The 22,266-nt window shown below is 34.6% G+C and overlaps 1 protein-coding gene across 4 annotated transcripts in view; it reads right to left on the bottom strand.

Moving 5' to 3' along the window:
* LOC124359064 (zinc finger SWIM domain-containing protein 8 homolog) overlaps positions 1 to 21,422 on the bottom strand; it is a 130,784-nt gene extending 109,362 nt beyond the window's left edge. For 3 of the 4 annotated variants that reach the window (XR_006922102.1, XR_006922103.1, XM_046811469.1), the window contains exon 1: positions 20,832 to 21,420. Coding sequence is in view for 2 of the 4 variants with exons in the window: in XM_046811469.1 (XP_046667425.1) it covers positions 20,832 to 21,018 (187 nt within the window). In the remaining 2 variants the exon portion in view is untranslated. Of the gene's footprint in view, positions 1 to 20,831 lie in introns of all 4 variants that reach the window. The other variant, XM_046811471.1, reaches the window with a different exon arrangement.
* Between the last annotated feature and the right edge of the window lie 844 nt (positions 21,423 to 22,266).

Genomic DNA, 22,266 nt, shown 5'->3' with positions numbered 1-22,266 from the left:
ACCAAAATTTTAAAACATTTTTACAATAATACGAACAAATATATCGTAAAGTAGTTGGAGCAACAAAGGTAAAGACAATAAAAAACCCTTTACTTTCATGAAAACCTCTCAAAAACAGCTTAAAAATAATAAATAATAACTTTTTTTTTAATTTTTCATCTATTCAACTAACAGTTGATGAAACTGAAATTTACTGACCTTTATCTATAGCAAATGTTTTAAATAAGGTTTTTGTTAATAGCATAGAAAACAAATTGTCCAATTTGCAAATAAGGCATACACTAATCGAGTTTCATGAATGTTGCTAATACCAATGACACCATCAGAATTGTTATAAACTATTCAAAGTTTAAATTCACAAAGGTCAACACACATTGATGGTCTTTCAAAGGGGCTGATTAAAAAATGCTTAATATATTGTAATGGACCCTTAACTAATTTAATAAATATTTCCTTTCAAACAGGAGTTTTCCCTGGATCCCTAAAATACTCCAAAAATATTCCAATATTTTTAAAAAATCTGATAGAAGCTACAAACTATCATTCTGTTTCTATTTTATCTGTCTCTAGCAAAATGTTTGAAAAGTTATTTTATAATCGATTATTGGGATATCTACAAAAGTACAAATGTTTATAAAGGCTTCAATTTGGGTTCAGACAAGGAAAGTCAACCATTGATGCTCTATAACTCTTAATTGAGTTAATTGTTGAAGGATTGGAAAAAGACTAATATAAAATTGGCACTTTACAAGATCTATTGAAAGCTTTTAAATGTGTCAATCAGGTCCTTTCGATCATTCTTCAAAGCTACAGTATACGTGGAGTGATACATAACTGGCAAGAATCATACCTAGCAAATCGAATGCAATAAGTGGAAATTGATGGAAAGTTATGACTTCCAATAAAATTACAATTTCATGTCTCTCAGGGATCGATTCTCAGTCCCATATTTTTCTATTGTATGTAAATAATTGCAATTCATCCTTAACATCTGGAAATTTAATTCAATATGCAGATGATATAACTCTTTGCTTTAGTGAAAAATCATTGAATGATTTAGACTAAAAGCTTTTAGGGGCTTGAAACTCATGTGGACAATTTTTCCTTAACATTGATTAAAAAACTAACATGGCGGAATCGAAGTTTATAAAATTTTCTCATTTCCTTGTTTCCTTGTTCCTGTTAAGGACACTATCATTAACGTTATGATTGATGAAACAATTCAATTCTTTATTCACAAATATGATTCGTACAATTTTACAAAATATACAAATATTGTGTTTTATCAAATAACATAATGGAGTAAAGTATGCAAGGAAAAGCAAGAAAGAGATATCTTAACTTTCTAAGTAAAAATTGAAAGGAAGTCAAAATCTAAACTCAAGGAACTCCTTAAGAGAATAAAAAAACACTGATCTCTAACAGCCGAATACCAAAGTAAAATGGACTCTTCTCAAACTTGGTCGTTCTGTGCTGTGGAAAGCATAGTTTAGTTTTATTTCTTGTATTAAAATCATGGAAGTCTGTTGTTTTAGGAATTTCATCTAGATTTGTATAAGTAATAATGAGAACTTCGCACACACACATATATATATATATATATATATATATATATATATATATATATATATATATATAATGAATGCGCTATAAAGATATTGAAATTTTTAAAATATTCTTTGCAAGAGTCGACTTTACGGGAGTTAAAAATTAATCTCAGAACAGACTTCTGGGATCTTAACAGCCTGTCTAAAGAATAATGATTACCCCAAACCACTATACCGTAGCATAGTAGACTTTCGCAGTATCCTCGGTAAACGTCTATGAGAACATCTATGCTACAAGAGGATTTCAAAATTCGTATTGCAAAGGTTGCAGAACTCAAGCGTTTCAACAGGTCACCTGTATGAGGTTCCCACTTTACATTTTTATCCATAGTCAATCCCAGAAACTTAGAGGACTCACAAAAGGTGATATCAGCAAAATGGTCTATCCCCTCAGTCCTGTCAGCCGTATGCCCACAGATCTGAAACTGTATTGCACTGGTCTTTGTTTTATTCATAAGTAATCTTTTTGCCTGAAACTAATCTGAAAGCTGAGAAATCAGTGTCCATAATAGTCTTTACAGCTACAGCATCTCTACTGGTTAGGAGCAGGGTCACGTCATTGGCAAACATTGTGATTTTAGCGTTCTGAACTGTACAGTCTAAATCATTAATATAAAGAAAGAACAATAACGGTGATAAGAAGCAAATCCGAGGCACGCCGATACTGACCCCACTACAAGAAGATGAATACTTATCATGAGTACTATCCAGAGATACACTCTGTTGTCTTCCAGACAGGAATGACCTGAACTGGCTCAATGCTACACCTTTGATGCCATAATGATACAATTTATTTAGCAGAACCTTATAACACACAGTCAAATGCCCTAGACAAATCGCAGAAAACGTCAATAGTTTTCCAGGGCCCGTAGAACATCATTTGTGAATCGATACAGGGCTGATAGTGTACTCTTTCCTTTTTGGAAGCCATGTTGATTTATTGACAGAAAATCGTTGAGGGGACATCGCATCCATTTCTCACTGGAGGCATACGATACGATTATGTAAATAATACTAATATAATTCCTAGACTGGACCCAGGAAATAGTATATTGCGAACAATGATATGAATAATGGTATGATGTTGAGAAGCAAGAACATGTACTTTACTGCATCATGTTATTATATTTACATATAAATGACAACTGTCATAATGTAAATATTGAATTGTGTTAGTATTACTGGTGTTGATTTTAGTTTTTAATTTTCAATAACAATATCGATATCCATACAATTTATAAAACTGGACTGTTTTTTTTTTTTAATTCAATCTCATTACAAAATTTTATATATATGAAACACCTAAGACACCACTGTTTTTATTAAAATTGTATAAAACGCAACAAAGTTTTTAAATTATATTTTCTTTTCAAGGATGCATTATTTGTAAAAATCGGTTTAGAAGTAACTAGTTTATGGAAGTTTTCGTATTACAAATACAAACTAAATGGCCCATAATTTGACAGTGTACGTATTAACAGCTGTTATTTAGATCAGCTGTTACTGTAATTAAAATGCAACAATGAAACTGACTATTGAACCTTTAACATCTAATAAATAGTTATTTTCCATAACACTACTAATTGCAAACTGATCTTACAAACGTGCTAATGAAATGAAAAATACCTTTATTAAAGATGTGAGGTTAGGGCTGTCAAGCCCCTATACCACTCAACCTTATATCATATACAGTACACTTACAATAATTGAATACATATACATGTCAACTATTAGCATAGGCCTACTATACTTTATAATGAAATGTAAACAAAATTCCTTAATTCACATACAATAACTCATAATATAATTCTTAATTGAAGATAAAGAAAAGAACCTAACAACGTGAAAGAGAAATAAAATAAACAATAACACATTCAACCGCAAACACACTGTCTGACCTCACACACATGTCAAGCACCACCGCCAGTAGCAAGTCCATGACCCTCAATAGGTTACTTCTTATATCAACAAGGAGACAAGCCTAAACAGTAGACGAGCTACTAAAAATTGTTAATCTATGAATTGGAATTAATAGTAAAGTGGCACCCCTCTTGTAGGTCGTTCACTTATGTCAGAAATAAAATTAAAGTGATCGGACAGATAAATAGGAGCTTTAATTTTTAAAATTGAAAGTAGAATGGAAAGATTATGGCCTAGTTCTTGGAGTGTGAATGATAGCTGCTAAAAAATTATAAAACGTGCTCCTGACAATGTCTGAGATTAAAAAATCTAATACAGTAATTCTGTGCACGCTGAAGTCTGTTTGATTGCTCAACAGTGAAATCACTGATCAGAACTCGCTGCTATCTATAAGTGGTGGTGCTTGTTTGCGATCTGATAGTGCAGTGGCCACTGGCCGCCTGTCAGCTGTTGTCACTTGTGTCGCTAGAGTGAGGAGTTTTATGTTTGTGCCGTGTGTATTATGCCTTCACGTTTAAACTTTTTACTTGTTTGTTTTTAGTATGGCTGGTTCAAGCAAATGCCCAATTATTTAAATGTAGACCAGAAAACCGATTGGTTTTTATGCAAGTAAAAGATAAATGCGTATGTTTGCCTTACAAGTGTCTAAGTCGTATGAACAAATGACAACTGTATGAAGTTCTTAAGTATGAACGTCATGAAAACAGTTGTCAAAGGAGTAAATTGAGTAAGAGCGCATGCTCTTCAAAGACGACTGTTCAGAGAACTAACAGAATGCCAGTAAGGTGATTTGTTGCTTGATACAGAGGCTTAGTATAGGCAGAGTTTTGCAATGTTCAATGAGTTGTTTCCTGCATTGGTAAAATTCTTCAAAGAACGGGTGAGCATCTCACTAAACTTGAAGATCCCACGTGGCTACAAGATATTGTCTTTCTCACTAATATAACTTAAAAGTTGAATGGTTTGAACTTGCAGCTGCAAGGCAACGATAAGGACATCGGTGGAATGTTTTCAGATGTAATTCATTTTCAAAAAAGCTCGAGCTGTGGGAAAAGAATGAAATTCAGTTTGTATATAAGCACTTTCCTAATTTGAAGAAGACCATTGGCAAATAAAATCATCCACAATAACCCAACAATAACCAAGAATACGTGTAAATTATTTTAGACTTAACAGATCATTTGATTAATGATTCCATGATTTTAAAAGCATAATACATGTGGCACAATTTGTCAAGTATCCTTTCGTAGAGATTGGTGCAGAAGAATTCTCTTACGTGTTGTAAAACATGGGGTCAATGTTTCGCCTAGAATTGTTCGACGAATCCTTAAAGATGAAGGCCTAAGTACAAGACGACCTCGAAAAAAGCAGAAGATGTCACCAGCCATAGCTAGAAAGCACTTGCAGTGGGCAAAAGGACTAAAACAATGGACTCAGGATGATTGAAAAAAGGTAACAAGAAAACGTTACATTATTTACATCAAACAACCTATCAGCTTAGCCTAAGCTAACCTAGCTTAAGCCTACGGTAGCCTATAAGGTACGGCACATGAATTCTGTTCTTAAAAAAACTACCATACAGTAGCATACTGTACTGTATATAAATAATATACTGTAGCAACTAGGCCTAACAAAATACTGTCAATATAATAGTGATATTGCTTTGAGGTAATATTTTCTAACGAGTCCATCTTTCAACCCGAGTATAAATCCGATTGAGGATCTTTGGGCCGTGGTAAAGAACAGGACAAAAAAAGAGAAAATTACTACAAAAATTGGTTTCATAATCTTTAATAAAAATGTGGCACCATAACCAAGAAATAAAGATTCTTGCCAAAAACTGGTGGAGAGTATGCCTAACAGATTGGCATATCCCACAAAAATAAGGGATTACATACTAAATATTAGATGTGTGTCAAACTTAAAAATGAATAAATCTTACTGAAAAACCATGTTGAGTCTGATAATTTGTCACCTCTCTTTACTTTTAACTTAGTGTGACTGCCAACATTTCTATAAGTGGGACATTTCTATAAGTCTCATATTAATACTTTCCATCTTAATAACATCTACTAGCTCGGTAATTATAGAAACAAATCCCTCTTAAAAAGTCCAGTGAATGAGTCTATTGTATCTGATATAAGCACAACACTTTGCTTACGTCTTGCAAAGTCCATACTGGAACAACAGATAATGCAAGACATTCAGCTTGTACAGATGGCCGCAATCTCGTTCGTGTGAACAAACCACGTTTTGTAAACGAGATCGTGCTCCTGTGGACCGACCCTACAATTTAGCTGTACTCGTAGGGCCCAAATACTACCCTTTCAACAAATAAACGCTGCCTGTGTGGCGAGTTGCGTTTACGTGCTAGCCGCTGAGATGAAGGCGCAACAATCTCTTTAACGACTTTAAACTCATGATTTCGATTTGCAGATTAGTATTGACAAATACGTTATTTTCAAAAACACGTTTAACAACACTATAACAACTGAAAAAAGGATAAGTCCTATTATTGCTATTATTTGGTATTCTCTTATTATTTAATTCCACAACAATCAGCACTGTCACAAAATAGACTGATTGTAGTGAGTGTGATGAGTTATTTGGGCCAATACGATTCCTGAAAGGAGGGTTTTACCCATGAGTCACAGAAAATGTTTTCGGGACGCAGCGCATAATGCTACCCCGCCACCCTCCCACATATCCCACACACTCAAGGTCACGCGAGCAGCTACAGTCCTGGAACTCTACCTATCGCTGTGATTAGGCTTACTTCATTCTCGCTCGTGTATCTATTACCACAGCGACGTCGATACTTTGCTAAGGGCGAACTAAATTCTTCAAACACTCAAAAATTAAGTCGTCTTGTAAATTTAAAATACTAATTAAGCAAAATTAAATCACGCGCAACAATTGTATATACAATATTTTCAAGAATTATTATTGTTATAAAACAACATTTTGTTAATATGATTATCTACTTTTTTAAAGTTGATTATAACAGACAAATTGGTAAATTGTCACTTAAGATTCAAGTTACATACAGTGACCATTAATAATTCACTATAAGCAGAAGTGGGAGAGTACTAAGTGCGTGAGCCAATAATGATGCACGACAGGTAGGTCACGCCAGTCTAAATAAAACATCATGATGACCTAGTCAGCTCTAGCAGCCCACAACACCTGAGTAATAATTCTTGAATTCTCCATCATTCACAACAGTTCCGTCACGCCAGTTTAAAAAAACATCATGATGACCTAACCAGCGCTAGCAGCCCACAACACTTGAGTCTTCATTCCTGATTTCTCCATCGAGTTACGCGAAATTAGGTCTCAAGATATCTCTTTAAGATATACTATCTAAGTCGTATAAAATCATATCGGACAAATGAAAAACGGACAGGCAAACATCAAAATGATATTCATGTTTGATTACAGGATCTATAAGGCTCGTTCAATGTGGCTCGTAATGTAAGCGGCAGTTCAGGTTCAGCTGTAATGAATCTTGCATCGAGGTCCGATTGGACAAGGAAACGAATCTAAATTAGGAAATATTTTCAGTTTACTTTTGATGAACATAACAACTGAGACAAAACAAAAGTCGTAAAAACATGCAGAAAATTACGATCATTAATTATTCCGAAGAAGAACACATCCAAAGTATGTAACAAATTATTTCGAATGTGACTTTGAACGAATCCCGAAGACTATAGTCACTAATCATTAAGAACAACACATGAGTCTACAAAAGATTATTTGGACTGTGATTTTGAACGAATCCAGAAGACTATTGTCGCCAATCTTTAAAACAACACATGAGAGTCTACAACAAATTATTTGGAATGTGATTTTGAACGAATCCAGAAGACTATTGTCGCCAATCTTTAAAACAACACATGAAGTCTACAACAAATTATTTGGAATGTGATTTTGAACGAATCCAGAAGACTATTGTCGCCAATCTTTAAAACAACACATGAGAGTCTACAACAAATTATTTGGAATGTGATTTTGAACGAATCCAGAAGACTATTGTCACCAATCTTTTAAACAACACATGAGAGTCTACAACAAATTATTTTGAACGAGATTTTGAACGAATCCCGAAGACTATTGTCACCAATCTTTAAAACAACACATGACAGTCTACAACAAATTATTTGGAATGTGATTTTGAACGAATCCAGAAGACTATTATCGCCAATCTTTAAAACAACACATGAGAGTCTACAAAAAATTATTTGGAATGTGATTTTGAACGAATCCAGAAGACTATTGTCACCAATCTTTAAAACAACACATGAGAGTCTACAACAAATTATTTTGAATGAGATTTTGAACGAATCCCGAAGACTATTGTCACCAATCTTTAAGAACAACACATGCGAGTCCACATCAAATTATTTGGAATGTGATTTTGAACGAATCCAGAAGACTTATGTCGTCAATATTTAAGAAGAATAACACATCCAAAGACTGCAATAAACTACTTAGGTTGTCATTGTGAACTAATATTTCGTTAACACAATAATTAATATATTAATTAAGAACAACATAAAGCTAAAAATATTGCTGTTCCATCACATTTTAGGCAAACGAAATGCAGACCAACTGCGGCAAATTAGCTCACGCGGGTAGCTGCGGGATTATGGTCAATTCAATAACACGTGTATAAACTACAAGTATACGCATGCAATCCGTCAGTTCAGCCTTCTACAGAGCACTGACTGAGCTCAGACTAGGGAGGAACTGGAAAATGTCTGCCGGCCTGTGTCGACGTGCAAGGCCAGGCAGGACAGCACGTGACTTGTAACTTGTTCTTTGTACTGATATGGATCTATCTCTAACTATTCACGATAAAGATGGTTCTTTACCCTATTATCACGCGATCCCGTACAAGAACCATAAGAGGAGAATATGAGAAACGGAAAATAATAAGATATTGTCGGCCAAACTTTGTCGACATTAAGGTTAGGCTGGTCTGGAAGACCACGGACTGAAGGCACTTCGTGTTGGTACGGACATGTATCAAGCGATTACGGACACACAAATCTCAAGAGAAGAGAATAAATTAGATTCAATGAGAAATTATGGGTCAAACTGTGTTCACGTTTAACCCCAGGCAATAAAGGCAAAATCTCACAATGTCGAAAATAATTCCCTACAAGGTTCATTTTCAAAGATTGAAGACCACTATTGCACATGTATTTGTACAAATGTCTTCGGCTTTTCATCTTAAGCTTTTCCCCCAGATGTTCATAGTGAATGTGTAAATCGGTAGAGATGTTGACGTCGATACGGCTTCCTTACGAAAGATCTCCCTAAATTATCCTTTATTTTAAAACATTACTCAGATAATTCTCTTTTTCATTGTAAACTCTCTTAAAAAAAGAATCTATTGCAGTATCTCTAAACAATAATTCACAAGTAAACATTGGAAGGAATTAATAGTTATGAATTAACTTTAATATTTAAATACTGGAAGTTAACAGAACAAGAAATTACGCAATGTAAATATGGAACTATTTACTTTTGAGCAAAACTTTATTTATTACCTTTCAAGCTAATTTTGAGCCAATATATACTCCGAGAAGAATACACAAGTACATTATATTTTTATCATCAAGGATGGCCACCACTTCACAATAAGTCCCTGGAGGGGTGAAGCGGATAATTTGTTTTATCGAGATTTAGATTTTAAGGCTATTAATGCGAAACCATTCAACAAAATGTGTTTAAGTTCAAGAAAATATTAACCTTGAGGACAGAGGGGGAGTTTGTCCTGGCGATCGCCCTAGTGCAGTCAACGTATCAAATTATACACAGGTATCCGCGACTGCACCTCGGGCCCAAAATGGAACCTTGAGGGACGCCTATAAAATGGATATGTATTGAGAATGTGCGTTAATAACTGGCGTACACTGATAACGAATGAGGAGAAAGGACTGGTACACTACGATGCAATGCCACCGTCACAACCAGCCTCCAACTTATTGAGAAGAACCCCTTGATCCACACTCTCAAAACCTTGCTTCAATCGCAAAAAGTATAAAATGGACATGTATTCAGAATATGTGTTAATAACTTGCGTACACTGATAACGAATGAGGAGAAAGGACTGGATCCATTGCGATGCAATGTCAACGTCACAAACAGCCTCCAACTTATTGAGAAGAAGCCCGTGATCCACACTAAAAAAACCTTGCTTATTGAGAAATAGAAGGAACGTGGAAGTATCGGTCGAATGTTGTGCACGTTCTAGACCAGGCGGGCTGCATTAGTTTCCTGTGTTGGCGCTATTATGCAACGTGATACAGATCCTGATACAATCCTGTACCAAGTGATTGTACACGGATAGTGAGAGAGAAATAGAAGGAACGTGGAAGTATCGGTCGAATTTTAAGCAGTTACGACCGGGTGGGACTGCAATACTTTTCTGTGTTTGCGCCATCACGCTACAGTAACAGTTTACTGATGGTTCTTTGTGTTGATGCGATCCTGTACCAAGTGATTGTACACGGATGGTGAGAGAGAAATAGAAGGAACGTGGAAGTATCGGTCGAATTTTAAGCAGTCACGACCGGGTAGGACTGCATTAGTTTCCTGTGTTGGCGCTATTATGCAACGTGATACAGATCCTGATACAATCCTGTACCAAGTGATTGTACACGGATGGTGAGAGAGAAATAGAAGGAACGTGGAAGTATCGGTCGAATTTTAAGCAGTCACGACCGGGTAGGACTGCATTAGTTTCCTGTGTTGGCGCTATTATGCAACGTGATACAGATCCTGATACAATCCTGTACCAAGCGATTGTACACGGATAGTGAGAGAGAAATAGAAGGAACGTGGAAGTATCGGTCTAATTTTAAGCAGTCACGACCGGGTGGGACTGCAATACTTTTCTGTGTTTGCGCCATCACGCTACAGTAACAGTTTACTGATGATTCTTTGTATTAAAAGTTTACTGATGGTTCTTTGTGTTGATGCGATCCTGTACCAAGTGATTGTACACGGATGGTGAGAGAGAAATAGAAGGAACGTGGAAGTATCGGTCTAATTTTAAGCAGTCACGACCGGGTGGGACTGCAATACTTTTCTGTGTTTGCGCCATCACGCTACAGTAACAGTTTACTGATGGTTCTTTGTGTTGATGCGATCCTGTACCAAGCGATTGTACACGGATGGTGAGAGAGAAATAGAAGGAACGTGGAAGTATCGGTCTAATTTTAAGCAGTCACGACCGGGTGGGACTGCAATACTTTTCTGTGTTTGCGCCATCACGCTACAGTAACAGTTTACTGATGATTCTTTGTATTAAAAGTTTACTGATGGTTCTTTGTGTTGATGCGATCCTGTACCAAGTGATTGTACACGGATGGTGAGAGAGAAATGGAAGATTAGAAGGAACGTGAAAGTGGTCGGTTGGACTTTCTCCTACGTTCAAGGCCGTGCGGTACAGGAAGACGTTTCTACGTCTATGTCACAAAGCACACAGCCAGCGGAACTAATAAGGACTCTACTGAGTGTTCCTTAAAATGGCAATATCTTATAGCAAGAATTTAAAACACCGCTTAAAATAGCTGTGGAAGTCTCTTCCCCTTAAATTATCTCTATGGGAGAGCCGAACCGGATACTAGGAATCGAGATGTTAAAAATTGATCTTAGAGACGCCATTGTTGTATGGTCCCACTGTTCCGCTTATAACTGCAAGAACTCCGTATGCTTATCACAATCGTGCACTACGGATTACATATAGAAACGTCACCCCAAGGCCAATGACCCATTTCGAAACGCCGTGGCGCAGCCAGGGTAGAGCATTGACCCCACGAGATGGCCGTCTCTCGCTCGCGCTATACTTTCTGTTGTCTTGTCGCGTAACAATCCCTACACACGTCCATAATCCTCTTATGAAAACAATTCTCAAGTTATATAAACACAATATATATTAGATAGTGATGATTTGGGCTTACACGCCATCATGATTATTGGTTTCAGAATGCTGGATCTCTTCACGACAAAGTTCAAAAATCTCAAGACCGTAATTGTATTAAGGAAGTGTGGATTTGAAAAATTTAAAAATGCCGTTATCTACGGTCTAGTGGAATATAACTTGTCATGTCTTTGAATTCTGACTAAATAGATAACTATTTTTAAACAAGAGACATATATAAGTTCCTTCTACAATCACTACTGAGCTCAATACGAGCTCAACTCCTTCCAGCGCAAACTGAAGAAAACAGACTATTTTTGGCCACTCGCATCATCTCAAATTATCTTGGAAGATATACAGGGTGTAACACAAAGTTTGGGTTGGCTATACATTTTCAGATTCTACATGTGATTCTAAGCTAAAAATTAATAACTTTTTTCCAACTTCCACTTCCTTTAGCAGCTAAAGCCATTTTGTTTTTTTTATTAAAACAATTTATCTTTGTTTTTATCTTTACGATTGTTACAAAACTTAGTAAAAGGGTCCATATCAAAAGGTATTATATTAGAAAAAATATTTTAAAATAAGTTTAAATATTTTCAAAATGGTGGCCATTTAATTTTTGTTTTAAAAATATCTAATAAACCACAGTTTTAATCAGAGTTTATTTAAAGGCACAAACAGTTTTTAAATCATTTTTTGTTTCCAAAGACACCTCATTTATAAAAATCGGTTAAGAAATAACCATTTTATGGAAGAATTTGTATTACACGTGCAAACTAAATGGCCCATAATTTGACAGTATCTGAACAGCTGTTATTTAAATCAGCGGTTACTGTAGTTAAAATGCAACAGTTAAACTGACTATTGAACTTTTAACATCTAATAAATGTAAACATAACCATTCACAAACAAAACATTTAATCACTACGAGAAAAAAAGGATGATTGAAATATATTATTATTGACAAATAAACCAGAACTAATTGTATTGATTGAGCTCCATAGTTAATCCCATTTTCAATTCAAGTGTAAAATCTAAACAAAATAACTATAGGCCTATATTCTTGACTGATCATAATCTTTACAACGTTTAATCAATTTGGATTTATGAAATGTAAATCAACAAGTGAGGCGATCACTAAATTCATCAGTTGTGCGGTTAATTATAAGGATGGCGGTGATCAAGTGCTTGGGGTGATGATGGACTTACTACTGTGCCGACTATACACTTCTACTAGCCTGTACGCGGTGTATAGGTCTATCTGACCTCCCCCTACATTGGTTTCCACTTACTTAACTGGTAGGAAACAAGCTGTTAAAATCAATAACCACCAGTCTAACTGAGAAACATGCTCTTATGGAGTTTCCCAGAGTTCAGTACTAGGACCAATATTATTCAATATAAAAATAATCCAGAGTGAAAACATTGTCATGTATGCGGATAATAAAGCCGTATCATTCTCTATCACAAAATAACATTCGAGAACATTGATGTACATACCCTGAGAGTTCTAACACAGTTTTCCATTTTTCTCTACATTGTTTTGAGACCTTGTATTTCCAAAATTGTCTGTGGAAGGTCTCCTGGACCCCATTTATTCTAGTAGATATTCTATACCCTTCCACCCCCCCGGAAGTTGCATTTCTGCCACTTTTGGTTCTAGATATTGAGCATGAGCACTATATATAACCATTAATTTTGTAAATGTTGGGAATAGTCTTAAAACTTAAGTGATATCAAATAGTGAACGACAATTAACTTGTTTACAACTTAATACAAGGACTATCCAGAAAGTAGATTACGTTTCGCTCTGTAACCACTATGGGTAGGACTATCACAGCCATTTTGATGTCAGGGCGTTTCCCCATTCAGTGACATCAAGCTGTGTTTTACAATAGCAGTTTAAAATGTATGACACAACAGAATATCCATGAGTTGTGAAGTGCAATACAGTTTTTGTTGTAAACAATTGATTTATCACCAACTCTGTGAAGTTTATGGGAACGATGTGATTACTGAATGTAGAATCAGTGGTGCATTAGGTTTAAAACAAAAATGGCCAAACTAATGAGCATGATTATGGACAAACAGATTATAGACGGCCAAGCATTGTGACCGATGAAATTGTCTCTAAAGTCAATGAGAAGATTAAAGAAGATCGCTGATTCACAATAATAGAACTCCCACTTAGTTTTCCTCAAATTTCAAAGAGTTTGTTACACTAAATTGTTTCGCAGTAGTTAGGTTACCATAAATTTGGTGCAAGATGGATACCAAAACTCTTAACAGAAACCCATAAAAATCAGCGTACAGCTTCTTTATTGACATTTTTGGACACTTACAAAAAAGATGGCGACTCGCTGCTCGATCGAATCATTACAGATCAATGTCAGGTAGACATTTAAAGATCAGCATCTTCACCTTATTGTTATACTGTTGCTTATATATTTTGATAACAATCATTTCTGCCCAGTTTCCCAGGGACTTCACACCCAATTTGTACATGATCACTAACAATCATTTCTGCCCAGTTTCCCAGGGACTTCACCCCCAATTTGTGCATGATCACGATAAAAGATAAAACAGGACCTGTATCCTGGGCCTTATCAAAGAATGTTTCAGCTGCACCGCTACAGAATTTTTCATATGCTATATATTAAAATTCTAACCACAATACAAATGCACCCCTAAATATAGAAATACTAGTGTTCTGGCTCTGCTCTTATAAATAGTTAATAACTTATTACTGTGATGTTCAGCCATATTTCTATCTCAATAAAATATTGAAATAACAATGTTAAAATTAGATTTATATTTTAACATAAGCAAAGTATGTTTTATTTCCACTTTAGTAAGTTATTGTCAAAACAATTTTTGTATACAATATTTTTTTATTTTATTTTTGTGGTGCAAGAAATATTAAGTTTTTCGGTGTTGTATTTCTTGAGAACCAGAAGAGAAATACTCAGAGAAGAATCTACTTAAGAGTTTTCAGAGTTCACTGATGAGATTCAGAAGGAAATTTACAGAGGTTGAAATACAAACGGATATACTACAGGAATGTTCTAAACACTGTGGGGATTTACCTTAATAGAGCTTCCAAAGTTATGGAGGTGCTCTAAACGGCATAGTCAAGTGAGCTCTTTACATTAGTGTCTAAAGATTATAGAAGGAATGATAATAATCAGTAGCACTGAGCAAGGATTTGCATCTCTTGTGAGCACTCTTTTGTATCACTAAATGGATGATATATATATATATATATATATATATATATATATATACACACACATACATAAATGAATGTTTATCTGTATGTCCTTTAGAGAATCGTAAATTATTTGACTGATCATTATTAAAATTTGTATGTATATGTATTTTATCCACGGGGAAGGTTTATCTGCTATGCCCATTTATGTAATTTGCCACCAAGTGCACTGCAAAAGATAAAAGTTATCATAGCGTCTGCACAGTATAAAATGCAATTATGAGACAGTTATGAATATTACATAGCCAAACATTATTTGAAGGGGCTAAGTTATGATGTATATTTGTCTTTAAAATAAACATCAGTTTGAATTTAAAGCTTGAGTGTTAGACCAACTATATAATAAAGTACATGTACAATGGCTATAAACATACACTTTTGACACATTTTCTTAAATGTGGGAACGAGGCAAATTCTTCATCGACGTTGGTTATATAATTCACTTCAACCAGAAGTGCTTATACACAGGCACAGCTTATGAAAAGCACGCAAAGCCGCGGGAAACAGCTAGTCTTTAATAAAATTGATAAAGATCTAACCTTTACTTTCAGTAAATGTGATAATTCAACTCGTTTTATGGGACTATAACTAAAATGTGTATTTCTAGGAGATCAATGAGCTTCTTAAAACTTCTCACATAATGTAAAACTTATGGTTTAAGAAATCCAGGTTTAAATTGAAGAGTTCCACAGTAGCTGCATCCAAGTTGAATTATGCAAATTAGTACAGTTGATAAAACCAGTTCAACATTCACTAGGAGATCAGAAGTAAGAACGATAATGGGGGACGATGAAACTGGGCTCACTCATGATGAAACTCATTAGGGTACTCTTCAGCACAAGTGACATGACCTATTTGAACAAAAGTAACATTCCTGGAGATTTTATGTGGTTTAACTAACACAAAGAGTGTGTCTGTATGTCATATCAAATATGAGGTGTCCCTCATTCATAGTTCAAGCTTTATCTTTCAGGCAGAAACAATTGGTTAAAATAAAAAGTGAAGAAGTGAGTGGACATTAACTCTAAGGTACTACAAGGATATTTTCTGGATTCAGTGTTGTTTTTACTATTTGTGAATGATTTTTGTAATGGTCCTCTAAATAGATGTGCCACAGCTTTATATTGTATTATAATTCTCACCGCACACAATTGATTAATTGCAACAAAAAATGCAAAATGATCTAAATGAGGTATCACTCTGGTTTAAATGTAACAAACTTTTGGTAAATGACAAAAACCAGTGTATATTTTCACTTTCAGATTTATATTTTTATCCAGCCTTTACGGCTTCTTCCACTGACTGTAATTATAAGAGATATAATTATGTTAGTTAAATAAATGTAAGCAAATCAAATGAAGGGTCGAGGAAAGAACATGTTCAGTCCAAAATCTTTGATTTTCTGATTTTAACGTCACGTGATAGAAGAATTTAGTACGTGTTCACATGTTTACTCACTCAGGGAAAAAACCTGTCCACTCCAGAAATATCTACAGGCAAAGAAATCATATACAGGGAAAGAATATGTTCAGTCCAGATGAAACTGGGAGAGAAAATGTTCAGTCCTACATGTTCAGACCTACATCGTTTTAACAGTTGGTAGCCATTTTCATGGTTTGGCTGTGTAGTTCTTATTCTTTGTTTACTTTCGTCACAATGTGGTCTGACTTGGTCAGTGTTTGAGGTTACTGTTTACTGTGTTCTAGTGGTGTTTACTGAGTGGCTTGTAGTGTGTTTACCTTTTTTAATATGGATTCCATCTCTGCTGATAGTGAAGATGAGGACACGACCAGGCATCAAACAACCAAGAAAAGGAAGAAAACTGGGAGAATGTCTTTGGTAAATATGAAGCTAAAACTTCAATCATTTGAAACAGGAGAGGACTGCTCCTGTAGGCTAAAATGTTTTGAAAAGGTGGGTAATCAAAAGACAGAGTTTATAAATCGAATGAATTCGTTTGGCTCAAATAATTCTGTTAACGCTTACCTTGCTGGTCTAAGTTAATTAGTGTTATACCAGTTGCAAGACGACAACCGAGGGTCGACGACAATGAGGCTAAATTTAGAGATGCAAACTTTGCATATAATGTAAGATTTGTTGATGACAGCCATTGAAATAGCTGTATGTAAAAAAGCGTTTATGGCTTTGCATGGTATAGGTCGAGCAAAAGTAGCTTATATTTTGAACTCGTTAAAAAGAACTGGTGATGCTCCCAAGGACCAGAGGGGGAAACACAAGAAACACAAACATGCTTTTTCTGAGGATACTAAAAACAAAATACGTGACCACATAAAAAGCCTAAAGACGAGTGACGTCCGATACAGTCTTGCAGATACGAAGAAAAAATATTTGCCAGGAGATCTCAATGTTAATAAGTTGTATAACATGTTTAAAGACCTGAATCCAGAATGCAACATCTCGTACGAATCCTATAGACATATATTTTGTACTGAATTTAATCTTGCTTTTGGATATCCACGGAAGGATACGTGCTCTCAGTGTGATTTATACTCTGCAAAAATCAGCTGCTTAAAATCTGAACTACAATCAGCTAAGGATAATGAAACTAAAGGAAAACTAGGAACTGAAATTAGAAATATATCTTCTGACAAGGACATTCACTTGTTGCGATCTGATGAATGGTACAGATTAAAACGAAAGGCTAAGAGGAACTCTAGGAAATATAAGACTAAAGAAGCAATAGTTTTTGACTACACCAAAAACTATCATGTACCAAACATTACGACTAATGATGTCTACTATAAACGTCAACTTTCTATATTTATATTCAATATCCATTTTATTACTGTCTACAGGACAAAGTGTTTTCTATGTATATCCTGAAAATACGGCTAACATAGGAAGTGATGAGGTTTGTTCTTTTTTGCATCACTTCATATACAATGTACTTGACCCTGATGTACTGATCTAGAGGCCTTTTGTGATTCCTGCTCCGGGCAAAACAAAAATAATATTGTTTTCAAGTTTTTCTATCATGTTGTTGTGAAAGAGAAAAAGTTGAACAGTGTAACATGCTCCTTTCCGGTCAGAGGTCACTCGTACAATAAGTGCGATAAGAACTCTGCATTGATTCCTCAAAACCATGAGGCCCAATTGCCAGAAGATTGGGCAGAATCTCTAAGAGATTGTAGACAAAAACCCTCACCATTTGAAGTTATAGAAGTTGAGCAACAGATGATTAAAGAGTGGGGTTCTCACCTACAAAAGATGTATAGACAACAAATGGGCTGCAAGACTCGCCCAGTTAAAATATTCAAAGTTCACCAGGCTGAGCCTCTTTTTATCAGCTACAAGACTATGTACAGTGGACCATGGAAAAGAAACCCAATGCGCCCACCAAAAGAAAAATGGCTTAGGAAGAAAAATATTGATCCATTACCATTAGTTGATGATGGTTACTTTAATCTTCCAAACCAGGCTTATGGAGGTAAATTTTCCTAATTATAAAATTACTACTATAGTTTAATTTTGTTGTTTAAAACCAATAATACAAACATATAGGTACCATAAAGCTTAAAACCACACACATTTAATATCTAGGTCTTTAGCTTGATAAAACGTTATCATGGAATATAAATAAATTTAAAATTCTCTGACACTTTATTATTCCAAGTTTGCTTGTTCTTTGTTTATCATCAAATGCTTTATTTTACAATAGTAAACTCTAGATTGGAATAGGGTGTTTCTTTGTGAGGTAGTACCTATGTATCAAACTTGGCTCCAATTAAAATATTACAAAAAAACATTCATTAAACCTGATAAATAGTAGCTTCAATGAAACACTTTTTTCTCTTTCTATAAATCATGGAATTTGACATAAAGGCACTTATATGTACTCAAAGTATTGTTGATGTTTTACAGGATAATGCGGATCCAATTGTCAATAACATAATAATTATATAACTATGCAAATTATTCATAGTCATACTAGAATATCTAAATCAAATTGCACCTTTTTCACAAAAATGTTTTATATACTAATCTTCTAAATTTTCAAGTCGCTTTCTATTGAAATTAAGACAGTAAATTTATTTATCATTTTTCTTAAAGACTTTAGCACAAAATCAATGATGAGATTGAAAGTCCCTATGTAATAACTGTTTACATGCCGTGCCAATTTTTAACATAATAATCAAAGGAATTGACCCAAATAAGAGATGTTTTTGTTAAATTAGACATTCTGAGAATAAATTCATATCGGATCGGCCTGACACAAGTTCCTTCGGCCTTCAGTGCAGGCTACAAACAAGAGATCAGATTCTAGAGAATTTAATCGCGAATGCCTCCGGCCATTAATTCCTAGGAAGCTAGGAAACGCAACTTGACAAAGCAAACGAATATTTCAACAAAGCTTAAGAAACGCCTCTTAATCTTCTCAAGCCAATTGATATGGTCAGACTGGAAGGGATACCAAACCACACTACTACAATCCGTGATACTTCTAACAAGAGAAAAATAGATGATCTTCATAGCTACATAGCTACTGTAGTGATGTTGACTGCCCTGACCTTCTGGCTAAAGTTTATTTCAGAGTGCCAACATTCACCAGCTCAAACAACCTCTTCTTTCATGTCTGCAGTTCAACGTCATATTTATATATTAGTTGTATGCCAAGGTTCTATAGAGTCAGAAATAAAATAACTAAATGACATGATTTCTTTCTTGACAGTGTAAAGTCCCTCAAGCATGCATTTTTAAAGTAAAAATTTGTTGATATTAATTTATTTGTTAAATTTTTATCATTGCTTGATTTATTATTCTTGATATATTTATAATTTTCTTTTGTTATTGATTTTTTGTTTTTATTAATATTTTTTATATTGCGTAGCCTATTTATTATATTTCTTTCAACTGGTGGTGTATACTCATGCTTCATGCATGATTATAATTATTACTAGTTGCGCTTCAACTTTTTTTTCAATCATCATACCGGTGTGGAATAAAGTAAATCTGAAAATTATGCAGACATTTAACCAAATTTTCTACAAACAAATAGTTGTAAGAAACAAACATAAGTTTAATAAATAAGAAAAATTAAAGTAACATAACTTCCTACTTTCGTATGTACCCTATGTAGCTACAATACACTTACTAACCGCTTAGTAACAATTTGCTATTTTTTTTTTATATCTAATCTCGATTAAAAAATTACACATGACCAATTAAAAAGGAAGAAATTAATTTTCTAATATTTTAATTTCTCTTAAAAACCACACTCAAACACATAGATAACTTTCAAAACTAACTGACGATTATTATAGTTAACACAAAACGGTAGAGTAATGGACACATGGGTTCTTGGACTGTTGGTTTTGTAATGGTTATCCACAAGACAGTGAAAGCTACTGCACGGGATAGTTGTGGGTGCTACACTAAGTTGTTCTCAACAAAAAACACTCAAATAAACTATAGGCCTAAGCGCAGATAACACTGAAAATCATAGATAACAAGAACCACAGTATAAAAATATTACCACAAAATGAAATTTACATTTCAATTACTAAAAAACTTAGTTAGGCCTATTTGTAATTTGCACAACCTAAAACCAATAAAGTTTTGTTCAGAAGAATTAACAGAATACCTTAATAATGTTGAAATTTTGATTGGCAGCTCCAACCATTTCACTGATACCAAAAAAATTATATATAACACTTTATGAATGTACACTACATTTAAGATTTTTTATGAAATTTAAACAGAAACTCTGTAAAACATACAAAATTCAGTAGACATTTTTTAATTCCTGATAGACGCTTCAAGGGTTAAGTAGGCCTTATGTGGGTAAAGTAAATAAGCTAAAAATAGTCCCCTGGACTTTAATCTGTTATTCTTCTTACACCCTAGTAACATACACGGAAATCAATAGATAATAAATTTTCTTTCAGTGCCAGCCTAGCCACAAATCTACCCACCATACTTAAATAGGCTAGTCTAGAGATTAACTCATAAAAAGTCTGCTAAGTTAGAACATTACTTATGTTTATCATATTAGCAATTTGAAATTAATTACCTTCCATAACTTATCATAATAAAACAAAAAACAAATTTAACTAAAAAATTAATGCATAGGGCCTACCATCTGAAGTCTTCTTTGAAGTTCCAAATAAAGACGAAGAATTTAATGAAGGTTTTTTCCATCCTCTCCAGTTATTACACACTGATTCTGGTTCACTACTCCAACTGCAAAGAGAGTCTTCTTCAAACCTATCTGAATCCTCAAATGAAAGATTGTCATTTTCTTCACCCCCCCAAATGTCCAACATTCCAGGGTCTTCAGCGACCTCTGGATTGGCAGGCAAATTTCCCGCCAGCTTCTAAGTGAAATTAAAACTTGAAGAAAACTCCTCAGGGCCTGCCTTGACCCAGAGATGAGGTTACACGCGATTAAACTTGGGTCTGGGGGCTCTTGACCTCCGAAATCCCTTAGCCCACATAGGAACAAAGCAAAGGTTTATATGAGGTAAATGAACTAAATATAACACATTTCTTAGTTTCAACAAACATTACAACCCCAGTATACAATCAGTTCCAAATACATGACATAACAAAACTGTTTTCACAACGATTTTCAAGTCATTTAGCACTCAGCAACACAAAGCACAACACCAGACAACAACAAACATGGCGGACCCAGACTGCAGTAATTCTGTCCGTTCTATTCCTATTGTTCAATTGTTGGGGATTTTGACAGTGGTGCCTTGACCACAGCTGGCGCAGCTGCAGAACAGCTAGGTCGTAATATTTCAACGCCTTTCAAACCACAATGATTTTTCATATCAAACACCTACGTTTTAAAAACTACGAATCTGAATTATGTGAAATGTTGTTCTCGTAAACTAAAGCTAACTACTTACTTTCTTTGACGTGATTCATATATGAGCCGTTTAGTATAAAATTCTGCTGTCTCCACCTTGTATGACTTTTCAGGAAACTCAGACATTCTTTATTGACAAACAGAATAACAATGCAAAATAGTGTCCACAATAATATGTAATAGTTAATTACATTAGGTGATTCAGAATAACCTAATTAAGTTAAATATAAAAACAAAGTCGGATTAATTAAAATAGCAAAAGAGTTTTTGTTAATGCTAAAATAATCTAAAGCTTATACAGATTGCTAGTCTTAATATAACGCTCAAGACAAGTTAGTCTGACCAGAGCTCTCAACAAAGTCCCTGACACTGTACTAAGCCCGCTGTTCCAAATTCTGGAAAACAGAGAAATTATTACATATATTTACTAACACATGATATTACTGCTATTAGTTTTCAAAAACGATCAACAAATCAGGAAAGGTATTTAAAAAAGTAATTTTGCCTTGGTTTTATTCGTAAACTATTAATTAAAGCTTAAAATATGGAGATAGTTATGTTTCATTCTAACTTTGGGAGATAGCTGTTTATTATACCAACTCATAGCGGTTACACCTTACTTTTTTATATTAAGGTATTTTTATTTAAAACATTTTTGTTTCGAAATGTTGATTGAAGTTCGGGGGCTAGATAGTTT

This window comes from Homalodisca vitripennis, chromosome 4 (genome assembly GCF_021130785.1).
Source record: "Homalodisca vitripennis isolate AUS2020 chromosome 4, UT_GWSS_2.1, whole genome shotgun sequence".
NCBI lineage: Eukaryota > Metazoa > Arthropoda > Insecta > Hemiptera > Cicadellidae > Homalodisca > Homalodisca vitripennis.
This window is presented reverse-complemented; position numbering and strand designations above follow the sequence as displayed.